The sequence below is a fragment of the Mobula hypostoma genome, chromosome 5 (assembly GCF_963921235.1).
Source record: "Mobula hypostoma chromosome 5, sMobHyp1.1, whole genome shotgun sequence".
Classification (NCBI taxonomy): Eukaryota; Metazoa; Chordata; class Chondrichthyes; order Myliobatiformes; family Myliobatidae; genus Mobula; species Mobula hypostoma.
In genome coordinates, this window is record NC_086101.1 from 168,556,297 (window position 1) to 168,572,601 (window position 16,305).

At 41.8% G+C, this 16,305-nt stretch overlaps 1 protein-coding gene across 2 annotated transcripts in view; it reads right to left on the reverse strand.

Annotated features, from left to right (window-relative positions):
• tlr3 (toll-like receptor 3) overlaps positions 1–12,131 on the reverse strand; it is a 31,740-nt gene extending 19,609 nt beyond the window's left edge. Inside the window, exons 1-3 of one of the 2 annotated variants that reach the window (XM_063049379.1) lie at positions 12,016–12,131; positions 5,331–5,540; positions 2,869–2,952 (exon numbers count right to left, since the gene is read on the reverse strand). Coding sequence is in view for 1 of the 2 variants with exons in the window: in XM_063049378.1 (XP_062905448.1) it covers positions 5,331–5,352 (22 nt within the window). In the remaining variant the exon portion in view is untranslated. The remainder of the gene's footprint in view (positions 1–2,868; positions 2,953–5,330; positions 5,541–12,015) is intronic. The other variant, XM_063049378.1, reaches the window with a different exon arrangement.
• Between the last annotated feature and the right edge of the window lie 4,174 nt (positions 12,132–16,305).

Below are 16,305 nucleotides of genomic sequence, written 5' to 3' on the forward strand. Positions count from 1 at the left end.
CATCCAAAAAAGAAACGATTACTTAAGGTCTCTTCAGTGGGAGGAAGTGGCAGCCAATCTAAAATAGTCTCCACATGCTCTTAGAACTACTCAGGGACTTCCTTCCCTACTTGTGGCAGAGATTGAAACAATGTTTGCCACCTCGGAATCCATAGGACAATAGTGGAAACGGGTCATCCTTGATCCTGAAGGACAGGTTGATGCTGAATAAAACAGATGAAAATATATGTTTTCACCTAGATATCCTGTCTTGCAATTGGTCAATAGATGGACATTTGCAATTGATGTAGGATTAGTAATAATACATGGCTGATGTTCAGCCTGGATTTGGTGGGCCAAGGGGAAGGCTACCAAGATGCATCACTCCAAGTCGGAATCCAGATTCAGAGCTGAAATGGCTAACACGAGAGGGCATAGTTTTAAGCTGCTTGGAAATAGGGACCGAGGGGATGTAGGGGTAAGTTTTTCACACAGAGAGTGGTGGGTGCGTGGAATGCACTACCGGTGGTGGTGGTGGAAGCGGATACAATAAGGTCTTTTAAGAGCCTCTTAGATAGGTACATGGAGCTTAGAAAAATAGAGGGCTGTGCGGTAGGGTAATTCGAGGCATTTTTCCTGTAGATCTGTCATGGAGTTATCCAGCGTGGACAGAGATCCTTCAGCCCATCTCGTCCATTGCCAGCCAGTTCCTATATGCACATGTTTGGCTCTCTAATTACATTATATTTGCACCTACCTCTACTGCTTCCTCTGGCAACTCGTTCCGCATATCACCACCCTCAGGTCCCTTTAAACCTTTCCCCTCGTACCCAAACTACATCCTCCAGTTTTAGACTCCCCCACACTGGGAAGAAGTTGAGACTATTCACCTCATTTCTGCCCCTTATCACTTTATAAAGCTCTGTAGAGTCATCTCTTAGCTTCTGGCAGCACAGCAATGCATAATGCTATTGCAACGTCAATTCCCACCAACACTGTCTGTAAGGAATATGTACGTTCTCCTCGTGACTGTGTGGATTTCCTCTGGGTGCTCCACACTTTCTTCCCATATTGTAAAGACGTATGGGTCGTAAGCTCTGAGCATGCTCTATAGGCACCAGCAGCATGGCAACACTCGCAGGCACATATTCGTACTGTGTTGGTCATTGACACAAATTTTGCATTTCACTGTTTCAATGTACAGGTGACAAATAAAGCTAAGGTTTTACCTCTGTCCAGGGAAAGAAAATTCACAGTCTATCCAGTTTCTCATTGTAACTCAAGCCCTCCAGTCCCAGAAATAATTCCTGCACTTAATATCCTTCTAACCTGCACACAACACCCTAAGCGTGGTTTTACCTTTGTCTCATATAGCTGCAACATGATGCCCCATCTCTTGCACTCTGTGTCCTGATCAATGAAGGCAAGCAGGTCAAATATTTTTGTTGCCACCCTTTCTACTTGTGCGGCTCGTTCTAAGGAACTATGTTCTTGTTTCTCTGCTCTACAACACTCCCCAGGGTATAGCCTCTTGCTTACCTCTTCAAAAAAAAACTCAATCAAACTTGTAAGGCATGATTTCCCATTCTCAAAGCCATGCTGACTATCCCTAATCTGTCCTCAACTTTCCAAATGCACGTAGATCCTGTCTGCCAGAATCCCCTCCAGTAACTTCCCCATCACTGAAGTTAGACTCACTGGCCTGTATCCTCTGGCTCCCTGGCTTCCTCAAAAATGGCAACAGTATGGGCCACTCTTCAGCCTACTGGTGCCTAACGATGGCTCAAACATCTCTGCCAGGAACCCAGCAATTTCTTCCCTTGCTTTCCATGATGCACCAGCACACACTTGATCAAGTGCTGGGGACTTATCCATCTCTGTGTGCTTTAAGGCCACTAGTTTCTCCTCTTTTGTATTGTGGATACGTTTCAAGACATTACTGTTTTCTTCCCCAAATTCCAGCGCATACATGAAGTTCTTCACGGTAAATGCAGTTGAGAAATATTAAGACCTTGCCTATCCCTAGTGGCTTTACAGACAACCATATTAATCATTACTGAGTTCTACTCTCTCCCTAGTTACCCTTTTGCTCTCAATATACTTTGAGAATCTCTGTGGATCCTCCTTTACATCTACCATTACTATCTCATTTTGTCCTCCTTAATTCCCTCTGATACTCCTCAAGAGATCTACTTGATCCTAGCTGCTTACTCAGACTTTTCCCTCCTTTTTACTCTGACCAATCTCTCAACAACCCTGTCAGCTGGGGTTCCTAAATCCTGCCAGCCTTGGACTTCAATCAGACGGGGACAGGCTGCCCTGAACTCTCCCTATCTCACTTTTAAAAGCTCCAACTTGCCAGATGTCCCTTTACCTGAAAGGTGAAATATTTAAGGGGAACATCTTCACTCAGAGGGTGGTGTGAGTGTGGAACGAGCTGCCAGCAAAAGCGGTACATTCGTGTTCAATTGTAACATTTAAGGAAAGTTTTGACTGGATGACAAGGGTACGGAAGGAATTGGTTCAGGTGCAGATAGATGGGACTACACAGAGATCAGGCCAGCTCGGATGAAATGGGCCACCAGGCCATGCTGAACACTGTGCTGTAGTATTCTATGACTCTATGATTTTCAATCAACTTTTGCAAGTTTTTGTCTGATGCCATCACTTTTAGTCTTGGCTTAATTTGGGACTTTAATTTGTGGAGCAGACCTATCTTTTACCCTAATCAAAAATGCAACCATTCCCTTCCTGCTTACGTCCATCTCTATCAGGCTTGTATCATCTGTACCCCGGAACGCTGAGGGGCCAGTCCTGGCTATCCCTCAACCACGTTTCTGTAAAAACTACAAAACAACATGTGCCCTCCGCGAACTGCAATCATCTTACCTCAAGCAAGAGAAAATCTGCAGATGCTGGCAATCCAAGCAACACACACAAAATGCTGGAGGAACTCAGCAGGCCAGGCAGCATCTATGGAAAAGAGTACAGTTGATGTTGTGGGCCAGGACCCTTCAGCAGGACATTTTACCTGTTAAACTTCTTGCATTATAATAAACCAAAGTTCAAAGTCCTCAAAGTAAATTTTATTATCAGAGTACATATATGTCACCACATACAACTTTGAGGTTCTTTTCCCTGTGGATATGCTCAGCATACCTATCAAATAGTAACTATAACAGGATCAATAAAGGATTAAGTAGAGCATAGAAGACAACAAACTGCCCAAATGCAAATAGAAATAAATATCAATAAATAACAAGAGCATGAAATAACAAGACACAGAGTCTTTAAATTGAGAACATTGGTTGTGAGAATATCTCAACAGATGAGTGTAGTTATCCTCTTTTGTTCAAGAGTCTGATGGCTGAGGGGTAGTAACTGTTCTTGAAACTGGTTATGTCAGTGCTGAGGCTATTGTACCCTCTACCCGGTGTCAGTAGCAAGAAAAGAGCATGAGCTGAGTGGTGGGGGAACTCTGATGATGGATGTTGGTTACCTACGACGGTGTTTCATTTAGATGTGTTCAACGGTTGGGAAGGCTTTACCCATGATGTACTGACCCAAATCCACTAGCTTTTGTAGAATTTCCATTCAAAGGCACAGTTTGTTGTCTTCTATGATCTACTTGATCTTTCATTGATCCTGTTTTAGTTACAATTCGATAGGTTTGTTGAGTATGCCTGCAGGAATCTCAGGGTTGTATGTGGTGACATATATTGTATATACTCTGATAACTTATTTAGCACATCTCCCTCACTCCTTGTCTACTTACTTGCTTTAACACCTTCATATGCATCTACATTCTCAAGATCTAGGTTTCATTCCTGCTGTGGTTTGTAAGGAGGTTGTACGTTCTCCCTTTGACCATATGTTTCCTCTTGGTGCTCCTGTTTCCTCCCTCATTCCAAAGTCCTATGAGCTAGGCTAGGGTCAGTAAGTTGCAGGCACGCTATGCTGGTGCCAGAAGCATGGCAACACTTGCAGGCTTCTCCCAGCACATCTCAAACTGCGTCAATCATTGGCGCAAACCACACCTATTTCACTGTGTTACAAATAAAACTTATCTCTAACCATTAACTTTGCTGCCGTACTCCTGCTTTGGGTAACACTTCCTGCCAGATTAGTTTAAACCCTCCTGAGGAGCTCCAGCAAATCTTCCTGCCAGGATATCCAATACGCTAGAGCTAGACATTGAGGCTTACGGGGAATTGGCACAGAAGAGAAGTTGAGGTTGTGGAGGCCAAGTCATTGGGCATATTTAAAGTGGAGGTTGAAAGGTTCCTGACTTGTAAGAATGTCAAAGGTTATGGACAGAAGGCAGAAGAATGGGGCTGAGAAGGAAAATAAATTGGCCATGATGAACTGGCAGAGCAAACTCGATGGCTTAATTCTGCTCCTGTCTCTTACGGTCTTCTGTAGCTATGTCCCCTGTTTGTGATGTTTGCATTAGTTAAAAACCAATCTACTCTGTCAAGCTCCTTAGAGTCCGACGTGTTTAAATAATGTCATCTTCACTCTTATGAACTCCAAAAAATATTGACCCTTTATTGGATAGGTCAGCACTCTCATCCCAGGAATGCTATAATATCTTTTTGTTTCGGTAAAGGCACTAGACTGAACACAGTTTTCCAGGTAAGGCCTCGCCTACATCTTATCCAACTGCAAGCAAACCTCCCTGTTCCTCTCAACCCTTTGAAATTAAGGTCAAAGTGCAACTTTCCCTCTAATCTATTTACCAGATCTGCCTACTTCCGAGATCACCCTGTACCTCGCATATTTGCCGTCTCCCTCCAAACATATAGTATCGGCTTTTTGATTCCTGTTACTAAAGACCTCGCACTTGCCCTCTGCTAGAAAAACCGGACCCACAGAAACAAAAGAACTACAGATGCTGGAAATCTGCATCTACCAGAGAAAAAAAAAGATGAAAACACTCAGCAGGCGGCATCAGTTGAGAGAGGGGAGACAAACCCTCTCAATTGTCATTGCTGTTGTTTCCTAAAACCTACGGCATGGTCCGGGAGGGGCAGACGGAGTTGGATCAATGTCTCTTAATTTTCATTAGGAGAAAGTTTAACATCGAGGCTTGTGTCACGATGCAAAAGGCTTCCTGAGTTTTACTAATTAACGTAAAGAATAATAGCATTGTAACTTCCTCTGCTAATTATAATCCCAATCCCAGGCAGTCAGAAGTATTAGCCTTCGGAAGTCAAAAGCAGTAGTTAGCTATCTGTGATACCCATAGCTCACTAGCCCCAGTCGTTCAGCTTTTATTTCACATGATTGCACTGTGTATATCGCAGGATGCCTGGAAACCGAGCAGCAGAGATGAAAGGATATTTACTTACAGGACAACTGGTGTTCGACCATGTCGACCCGGTCCAACACCTTTGGGTGTTAGGTAGGCCGGCTCCCTCTTGGAACTTTCACTTCCGAGGCTGGCTCTCGTGAATTCTTCGCCCTCTTCCCGAGTGCTGGCAGTTGCGGACCGAGTTCTAGCTGCACAAAGTGTAGTACAGTCCGGGAAAGTAGAGGGCGCCAAAAGCGAGAGTCTACATCTGGAATAGTGAAGGAGCAGAATAGCGGGAGTGTCTTGGCACTAATAGTTTTATTGTGGAGAGGTCTCCGAGAGAGCTAAAGACGCTCAGTATAACAGCGTGCAGTTATGTGTGGATGAGAAATCTTCCGCGGTGCCTTCAAAAATAAGCTGTTAATCATGGTGCAAGGTCACTCTTGCTAATGCACGGGAGGTTAAAAGGTCTTATGAATGTTATCAACCTGAAAAGCTTAATTTTTCTGTTTCCACAGATGCGGCTTGTCCAGCTAAGTATTTTCAGAATTTTTTTGTTTCTATTTTATACTTCCAGCATATGTACTTAAAAAAACAATTTACAGGTTTAAAAATGTGACCAAATGTTGGAAATTATGAAGGTAAAAAGAGTTAGTCGTGATTAAACGTTTACATCTACCCCTCTTTCCTGTCCTTCAGTCCTTCCTTTGGAAGTATCTGTTTGCTTTGGTTAATTACCCAGCAGGCAGAGAACACCAGTATCCAAGGAAAACCTTTACAACGGACTGCAGATGTTCCGTTGAACATCTCAACTCAAAATACCCTCCGACAACTTCCCTCCACAGATGCTGCCTGACCCACTGAAGTTCTCTACCATTTCATTTTGTTTTTGCAATATTCCTACAATGGACATTTTTTCACGCTGTTAGTTGTTTAAAAGCTGGAGTTTTCCACCAGTTTTGTTGGCACAGAATCTATGACAAAAAGGGGAAGTGGATAAAATTTTGGAGAATGAAAACTCAAGTGTTTCAGGAAATGGGACCTGGATGTTTCAAATGGATGAACTGTTGGTTACCTCTGCTGTAAATCTGGTGGTTCTCTGAACACCCCCTTCACGTTACCTCAGTACCCCAGATGATTTTAAAAAAATCTTTTGATCAGGATGTTTTATTATTCTCATTGAGTGTGTGTTGTTTGCTTCTGACTGTCCTGTGTTTCACGCTAGTTGCAGATGAAGTTAAACACAGTCAGATCAAACATCTGTCCCTCCTTCAGTTCTGGTTCCCTTCTTCTCTTCATTTCTATTTCCCATTCACTTTTGTTTTTTTCTCTTTTTAGACACAACTGCTTGCAATTACCTCCCATAATTGTTGGAAATTTGAACTCCCATGTAAGCACAGAAATCCTGACCTCCTGGATCAACTGCAGTCCAATTTGAAACTCCTCATAAATCGAGTAGTGAGTAGTCTTCTGTAGTTCTCCAGCCCCTTCAGTGGGGAAATCTGCCCGCTATACCAGGCTTGCTCACGTTCCTGATACAACTTAATCAATATAATAAAAACTAATGGATTAGTCAGTAGGAATGTAGTCAGTGACGGCGCTAACCCTCTAGACTGGATATAGAATATCAAATTGCTTCACACCACAAATCCTGGATTAGACGATTGATCCTAAACAGGTTTTGCTGGGCATTTGATACGGGGGATTTAACCAATGGATGTTTTGACTGACGGGAAGGTGGGAGATGTAGACAGTGTTTTGGGTGAAGCTGTGCGAAGGTCTTGGATCTGTGTTCCCTTGTGCTCTGTACGTTTTATCCTCATCAGTTTAATTTTCTTGTTACCTAGCTGTATTTTCCTGTAGATGCACCCCAGGAAGCATCCTCTCTGGGTTATAGCTATGGATGGCAACTGCTCTGCCCAAGACTGCAAAAATCACAGAGTCCAATCTATTATGCAAACCAGCCTCATTTCCGTTGACTCCATACACATTTCCCAATGCCCCACGAAAGCAGCTAACATAATTAAGGACCCCTTCCAGCCAAGTCATTCTGTCTTCTATCCCTCACCAGGAAGAAGAAAAAAAAACTCAAGAGTGTATATCGCCAGGTTCATGGATAGCTTCTATTCCACTCTAATTAGAATCTTGAATGGACCTCTTGTATGCTAAATGATGAACCTTTGATCATGTGATCTACCTCACAGTGGGCCTTGTGCTTTATTTATCTGCACTGCGTTTTCTCTGTAGCTGTAATGTTAAATTCTGCATTGTTTTCCATCTGTATCACAGGGATGTATTTGTGTTTGAAATGATCTCTATGGATGACATGCAGATAAAAGCTTTTCACTGTATCTCAGTACAAGTACTGGTAATTAATTCCTTTTCCAATTCTTTTGCCATTGGCTCTTCTCCTGCTGATGCCGCCCCACCCATCAAGCCTTCCTGTCACTTCCTTTTTCTAATTTCTCTGCCTGTTTTTGCCTTCTCTTGTTACTGTCGTTGTTCCCCCTTTCTCTGTCACATCTTCTCGCTGGGTGTCCATAAACCCTCAAGCCTGTCTTAAACTTTGCTTTAAAACCAAAGAACGATTGGGCCAGCTGGTGGTGCAATGACATTGGTGCCGGTCCCGGGTTTGAAACCAGTCAGGTCCACTCCCGAGTACGCTTTCCATCCGTGTCGGGTTGAGTGTCGAGATCGCAACTTGACCTCGTAAAATAAAGGGAAAAATACTGCAAAAATGTCTGTGTGATGAGTGGTGTGCCACACAGTCTCTCTCTCGCTCCGCGCCTTGTAAAAGCCATGGAAAAGACATCATCACGGACACACGCACACAGACACACAGACTCGCATGCACGCAGGCACACGCCAAAAAAAACACCAAAGAACTGCAGCAGAGGCTAGACAGCATCTATAGAGGAAAGTGGATAGCCGGCGTTTCAGGTTGAGACCCTTCATCAGGACTGGGCTGTTTACTGCTTTTATCTCTAGCATCTGCAGTGCTTTTTTTTTTGATTTCCAAATTCTGGTGGTTCCCCTTTACTCTTGCATCTCACACTAACATCCTCTCACTTCCCTCTTTTTCTCTTGTTGATCATCAATGGAAAGATTCCAAGGTGGAAGGAAACAAATTTCCTGGCCAAATTCCAAGTTGTATGCTCAGTGATTTAATTCTGAAAGGAGACTACCCCCACAGAGTTGCTATATTTATTTAACTGATTTCATAGCTGTATACAGTGTGATATCAGGCATTGAACTAAAATACACAATCCTGGCTCCCTCCATGGTTGCTAAGAGATCTGTAACTAGCTCTCCATTATCACAAGTGTGGCTTCGGATGGTGATGTGACTGTGGTGATTTTGAGACATGACCTCACATCCTATTGAGTCATCTGAGAATCTTTGGGCACCAACAGTCCATTTCCAACCACAGGAGGAACTGAATATATTGGGAGTGGGGTTGAAGAAGTGCTCTATGCGAGACTTCCAGAGCAAATTTCTGAAGTTTATTGTTAGCCTTGTTTGTGATCTGGTCAGCTGAGAATGAAGAGCAGTACTGGTCAATGGAGAAGATGGTGTCTGTTGGCATTTCACTGTAGGTCCGATGTGCATGTGACAAATAAACTTGAAACCTTGAATCAGTCTGATGCTTTGAGCTCTTCCAGCTTCAGTCACCAACAATCACAGAAGGTCTACAGCACCGGAGGTCTAGTACTACATTGTCTTTATTTATTTCTGCATATTATGTCAAAAATCTCTTTTGAATGCATTGAACAAATTTCATCCTAACTCAACCCCCTGCACAAAGGAATTCCAGTCAATGTCAGAAAAATTAAAATCCCCCACTATTGTAACCCTAATGCTCTAGCAGCTTTCTGTGATTTGCTTGCATATCTATTCCTCTCATTCCTGCCAATACTATTGGGGGCCTATGGTATGACCCTAGCAATGTGATCAGCCCTCTCTTAATGCTTTAACCAGATCATAATCTGCAGAATTTTCAATGCAAGAGGGCCATGTAGGTTCTATCACTAGGAATTTCAAGGCAGTGACTAATACACTTTTGTGGCTGAGAACATTGAAGAAAATGTTATTATTGCCGGAAAGGCACCAAAGTGAAATACTAGCCATTATCTTGTTGACCAGCAGAGGGGTACAAGCATCTGGCCTACTCGAATTACTTCTACTTCAAATATTTCTTAAGATCTTATGTAGTAGTGATACTAATGCTTAAACTTTGAGTCAAGTATGATGTTTTCCCAAGGGTTTATTCCCTTAGTGGAGAATGCTTGTGCATGACTTTCTTTAACATGGGGGAAGCTGATGCACAGGTAGGGTCACATGGTCTTTGACAGATTGGGGTTGGAGTCCAGTGGCATGGCACCCAAGAACCTTCAGCTCTTGGGATCTCAGGAACTCGCAAGCCTCTTTGCCACAGCAAGGTGATGATCCTCAGAGTAGGTTTTTATGTATGCAGCCGGTAATAACCAGGAGGTAGGGGTGTGTGTGTGTGTATTTTATGCTTCTAATTGCTGGATCTACAATTTTAATGAAGCCCCATAATGCTTGATTCAGTCCTCTTATAATCTGGCACGGCTCTTTCTTTTAGTAGAGAGCAATTGAGATAAATCTCAACATCAGTGGTGTCCACAACCAGAAGAGCACATAAATGAGAAATGGAAATTGATGCAGAACTGAGGGACTGAAATGGAAATGAGAAGTAGTTAAAATAAAAAATATGAGCATGAAGGTAATTGACTAAATCTTGACTGAAGCAAAGAAATTATCATCTCATTTAATGAGAAGAAAATAGTGCAGGCACATACTTGGAATTTTAAAGAACATAACTTGCCTTTACAAATGCAAATGGAAAAACTCTGAAAAATCTTTAGATCATTGGGATGACTTCCAAATTACTTTTCTACATTTGATGCAAGTGTTGGAATGGTGTGAAGAATTGCTGTTTTTCCTGTAGTTATAACTTTCCTGTGCTTGCTTGTATTTTTATATAATCACTGATATACATGTAATTGTTCAGTAAATTTCAGAGTAATTGTGGCACAGTTGCTTCTGCATTTTTCTAGTAACTTCTTGGTTTTGAGTAGCAAGTGTCACCACTTGAAGCTAGCTATTTTGTAGATTAACCATTATCACTGAAATTTGTGTTATCTCCAGTCTGAGTATGAGACGACAATAACTGCTGTTTCCCTTTTCTTTGTTTTCTCTGCATCTTTTCCTTGTTTGTTTTCTGCTGTTGTAGCACTTAGTAAAAAACAATCGTAAGCATTACGTTTTATGCCTCATTCTTAATTTCCAAAGAACCTTAGGAACACAGAGGTTTCAGTTTCCAGCACAAGTAATGTTAAAGTTACAGGCCTTTTCTGGGTATTGCCTGACCTACAGACACGTGCACATAGGAACAAGCTCCCAAAGAGTCCACTGTGAGTACATATGTTCATTCACTGTAGAAATAGTATTTCATTCCTTTAGATTAAAATATGACCTGAGAATCAGTTTTTCATAAGGTGCCTTGGACACATTAAAATGGAAACATAATTTCCCTCCCTTTTGTAGTTTCTATTGCAATATTTCTGCATATTGTTGTACCAGACAATATGATTTAAGAACTGTTTTGACATTACTGGAAATGTAAAGTACGTACTTGAGGAAAATAACTTAGGCGTTGCTTTTAAACTAGTTGCATAAGATGAAGCAGCAAAGATCTAAATCCATGCCTCATAATAACTGGTCCAGGGTGGACACCACAGACCTGAACTTTAGGAAGCATAGTCATGCTGTGTAATTCAGTGACAGTCACTGTCTTGCTAATGAATCTGATGAAGGGTTTCAGCCTGAAGCATGAAATGTTTATTCCCCTCCATTGATGTTGCCTGACCTGATGATTTCCTCCAGCATTTTGTTTGTGGTGTTTATCCTGTTGTCTTTATGCAATTTTACAGTTTATTGAATGTGCATACCTCGATCTAAACTTCTTTCATTGCCAATGTAGACCAAAAAGACAGGGAGTTTGCTGTGGACACAGTTTTGCATAAAATGCACAAAGAAGATTAGACTGTTGCTCAGACTCAGCAATGAAATTCAGAGAAAATACTGAGGAGTGTTTAGCCACTCTGATATATTAGTGGAGATTAAAGGCTAAACTGCCATTTGTAATTGAAGATTAACGTTTTAATCTCTGTTCAGTGCAGACATTTGATCAAGAATGAACCTGGGGCATGTACTAATACTTTGCATATACCGATAAGTCAGCTCTGAGAAGGGCTTGGTTGTTGGGTTTAGTCCTATCACTGAGCAAACATTTGCAAATGAGGGTTAAGTGTTGGTGCTGGACAATGTTATTACTGGTCAGAACGCTGAACAGTACAGTACAGGCCCTATGGCCCACAAAGTTCTGCCAACCCTTTAGCCTACCCTAAGATCGATAATGCTTCCATTTTCCTTTCATCCTTCTGCCCATCTAAGTCTCATAAATCTTCCTGATGTGCCTGTCCCTATTACCACCCCGGCAGCACATTCCATGCACCCACCTCTCTGTAAAAAATAATCTAACCTCGACACCACCCTCTGTACTTTCCTCCAATCACCTGAAAGATATGCTCCCTTATCTGGTCTAGTATACTACTAAAGCTCTCAGGCTCTGTCTGTTTGTGACCTCCAATGAGCGCAAATGGTGTATTACAGCGGCACTTTTTTTGGCTAAATCGAATTAAAATGCGCTAACTTACAGAATGCAGGCAAAGTTCAGGGTGATATATTCGTATAAAATTGCTCATTCGCCAAAATCAACAGGCTGGCTTTCACCCGAGACCCGCTCGACCGTCATGGAAATCGGGACGCGGACAGCCCGACGCATGCGCACAGCCAGCCTCAGCAGCGACACCTACCGGCGCAAAAGGGCAGGGCAGCTCTATTTCGAGGGGTCACATTTTGCTAATCACCATCAGTATGTGCAGGATTGGGACAGATCTAACTGCCACCCATCAATAAGAGATAATTAAATCTTATTGTAATGACCTACTTCGAGACACCTATAAAACCCTTTGCTGCAGTCAAAGGACAGCGGTGACTATATCACGTCCATTTAGGAGTGCTCCAACCACATCATCAAGAATAATCAGCATCCTTTGGTGTTAGTGCTTCGTATCTTCTATCCAGCATTAGGGTAAAAAAAAATGGTCAGCCTAATTATGTCGCGTGGAAAGGGAAGGGGGACATTACGGTCAACAGATGACGCCAAACATCATTCGGAAGCGGCAAGGAGAGGGAGAGAACAAGAATCGGATGAGGCTGGGGCCGCACGACTCCAGAATCAAAGAGTCAGGACAAAAAAAGATGAGAGATGAAGAGACGGGGGATGAAAGGTCTGCACATCTCCAGAATGACAACAAGAGGCATGAGGGTGGCAGATAAACCAGAAATGATGCCATCAAAAGTGTCCTTCGTTAAACGAGGAGGAGCTATATTTGCTTTGCTGCACGTCGTTCTTCTTTGATAAACTGAGGTTTTCTACTTCAGTTTCCAAAGCAAAGCGATACCAATAAAATTCAGGAAAATTTAATGTTCATTCTGGTCACATCAGACCCTTCTTTCAAAGGGTGCCCCAGTGGGTCACCCCGTTGTCTAGTATTAGCTATTTCTGGCCTTGGGAAAATGTCTCTGGCTGTCTTCTCCAACTATGCCTCTTATCAACTTGTACCAATCTATCAAGTCACCTCTCACCCTATTTTGCTCCAAAGCTTACTCAACCCATCCTCATAAGAGATGTTCCTTAATCCAGGCAGCATCTTGCTAAATCATACAGGTGAGGGATACTGCACGTAATAGTAGATCATGGGTGAACAAGGTACGTATTCCACATAGTACTTTTATATGAATTGCTTAGCAGGATATAAATTGCTTTTGTTTAATTAATACCTTTGTGGAACATTGTTGGGTACCTTCCTGCATTAAAGACTTCTTTCCAGAGGATTGAGTTCTGATGGAAGGATGTTTTGTTCAATCTCCTGCCCTCCTGCCCAGAAGTGTATGTCGGCCCAACTGTGAACCCTTGTTGCTGTTGGAATAATTTCCCTTACAACAGGAATCCTGCAGATGCTGGAAATTCAAGCAACACACATCAAAGTTGCTGGTGAACACAGCAGGCCAGGCAGCATCTCTAGGAAGCGGTACAGTCGACGTTTCAGGCCGAGACCCTTCATCATGACCCGTCATCTAGAGATGCTGCCTGGCCTGCTGCGTTCACCAGCAACTTTGATGTGTGTTGCAATAATTTCCCTTTGTTATTTTGAGCGGTAATACCTTTCCTCACCTGGAGAGGGAGCACAAGAATTGTGTGATGAAAGATGGGAAGTTTATGTTCATTTCCAAGTGACTAAGATGCTCTTGTCCCTTTAAAAAAATAGAATTTGTCACTCAGGTTAGTATGAACAAATTGTTTCATTGATATGACATTTCGAATTTCAGCTGACTGCTGTAGTTCAGCTTGAATTTGACTTTTCCGTATCAGCAAATTCTGCTTCAGGCATCTGAAAACATTGCCACAATAAATAAAATTGTCACAATAAATAAAATTGCTCTCAAAGGAAGCTTTCTTTATCATTTTTATTTCAAGTGATGCATTCAAAATAAACATGAATTAAACTTGCAAGAACCTAAAAATTCTACCCAAGATATAGAAGTAGGAACATTCCTTTACAGCTACTGCCTTTCAATATAATCCTGGCAGACCTTTTGCCTTCTCACCATGACCCTGCACTAATCTTGTATTAGTGCAACATTGTCATCTTAAATGAGCATAAAACTATATTGCAAACTAGCAATTTGATCCAAACAATATGTATCTAAGAATTGATCATATTCAATGACCAAGATTCCAGCCCTGCTGTGAGGTACATTCTAAAGACTCGCCAGTTAATTCTGCTAAAATTGATTTCACAGTGTTGAGTGTAAAGGATGTTCAAAGTTTGAAGTTACTTCCCAAATTTGTTATTTTAAATATAAATGTATGAAAAAAATGAAGTCAAATGTCATGGTTCTCAAAGTTCACGATTTAAAATTTTTTTTAAAAATATTTGGAGATCAGTTCTCTTTTGTGCCGTTGCATTGATGTTTCTTTTTAAAATTTCACTTCCGATCAGGTTTTTTGTAAAGGGAGGACAGCTTGGCTGCCTTTATCAAGAAGGGATAAATTTGCATTGGAGTTGGTTCAGAGGGCATTCATTAGATTGATTCCTGTGATGAAGGGTTGCCTTGTGAGAAATGATTGAACTGATTCAGTCTGTTCCCTTTTCAGTTCAGAAGTACGAGGGGATATCCATGAATCTGAAGGGGCTCAATGGAGCGGTTGCTGAGAGGGGGTTTTTCCACATGGGACGTCTGGACTGAGGGGGCAAGGTTTCAGAATCAGGAGGAACAAGAGTCTGCAGATGATGGGATCTTCCTCCTGAGATTTTGTTTCTTCTAAATTAGGGGCATCGATCTTAGACAGACCAAAGGCAGAGGAATGAATATTTGGAATTCAGTATCTTAGATCAAGGCTGGAAAAAAACAAATAGAGGAATTGAGGGAATGAGCTGGAGCAAGATCAAAGGGATGTTTGACAGATTTCTACTGTGTTTATGCAATTAATACTTTGTTCCAATATTCTTATTGACCAAGCAGCATAGTTACCTTACATGAGCATAAGAAACCAGCACTAACAGTTATTACCCTTCAACCGATCAGCTCCTGAACCAGCAATTCATTCACCTCAACACCGCATTGATCACTGAACACAAACTATGGACTCACTTTTAATGACTCTACAACTGACGTTCTAAGTATTGTTTGTTTGTATTTGCACAGTTTGTCTTTTGCACATCGGGTGCTGGTCAGTCTTTGTATATGTGCAGTTTTTCATTGATTCTACTGTATATGTTTGTTCTACTGTGAATGCATGCAAGAAGATAAATCTCAAGGTTGTATATGGTGACATGTATGTACTTTGATAATAAATTTACTTTGAACTTGGAACCAAACAAGACAGTTACCCAACTTAGTTCATCCTTGCCCCTGACCTACAAGCTTGCAGTTCTGGTTCCACTGGTGACCAAGGCATATGTGTAAACCAGGTAGGAGCCAAGCAATTCTGTGTAGATTGGGGTCCTGGCTTACTGAGTTGGTCCCTGTGCTGTTCTAACCTGAGCCAGCTGTTGACAGAGATGGACTGAATGTGTGAGATCTGTCAGAAGTGCTCCACTGTATCCCACAAAATCATGATCACCTCCTTCCCAGGACCAGCTCTCTGACTGTGAGCCGACCGATGATGCTTCCAGCTACCAAAGCCTGCTCCTCATTTTCCCACCTCCTCCAGTTTCAGCTCTAGTTGAGGTGTGAGAGTTAACATTTTTCTGGCCCAAGGAACTAAGTGCCTCCCCAACTCTCCCTCATAAATCAGCTTAAAATGGACTTGCATGTTTATTAGGCTTAAAGGCTCAAGTTCCACTGGGCTCCAGGCACATCACAAAGGTTAGTGAAAGTACTTTGCACATTTAATAATTTCTTGAAGTGTCTCTTTTTATTTTAACAGAGAAAGTGAAGTCCTGAATATAGCTGCCCCATTTGTATATTATTTGGCTGAGAAATTAAACAGCTCAATAAATTGTGAGCTTGTTTTACAAAAGAGTTTTCTCAGTCTACATTCAGGGAAATAAAAGAAAACAGACACTAGGTGGGAGTAGTGTCTGATTCAGAACATAGGGGATACAAAGGTTCATGAATTGCTCCTTTTTGTAGTTAGCTGTGTCTACCACACTTTTACACCACCAGTGATTATATTAAACCTTGATGCAGCAAGTTCACCTTCTGACCTCTAATAAATACCTGCTAACATTGCATTAATCAGGTAAGTTTAATGCAAATTCATCTTCTGACCCACGCAACTTTTCAAAGTTCAAAGTAAGTTTATAATCAAGATTCAAAATTGTTTAATGTCATTAAAGATAGCTTATATACATAGATTGATTGTATGTCCATAA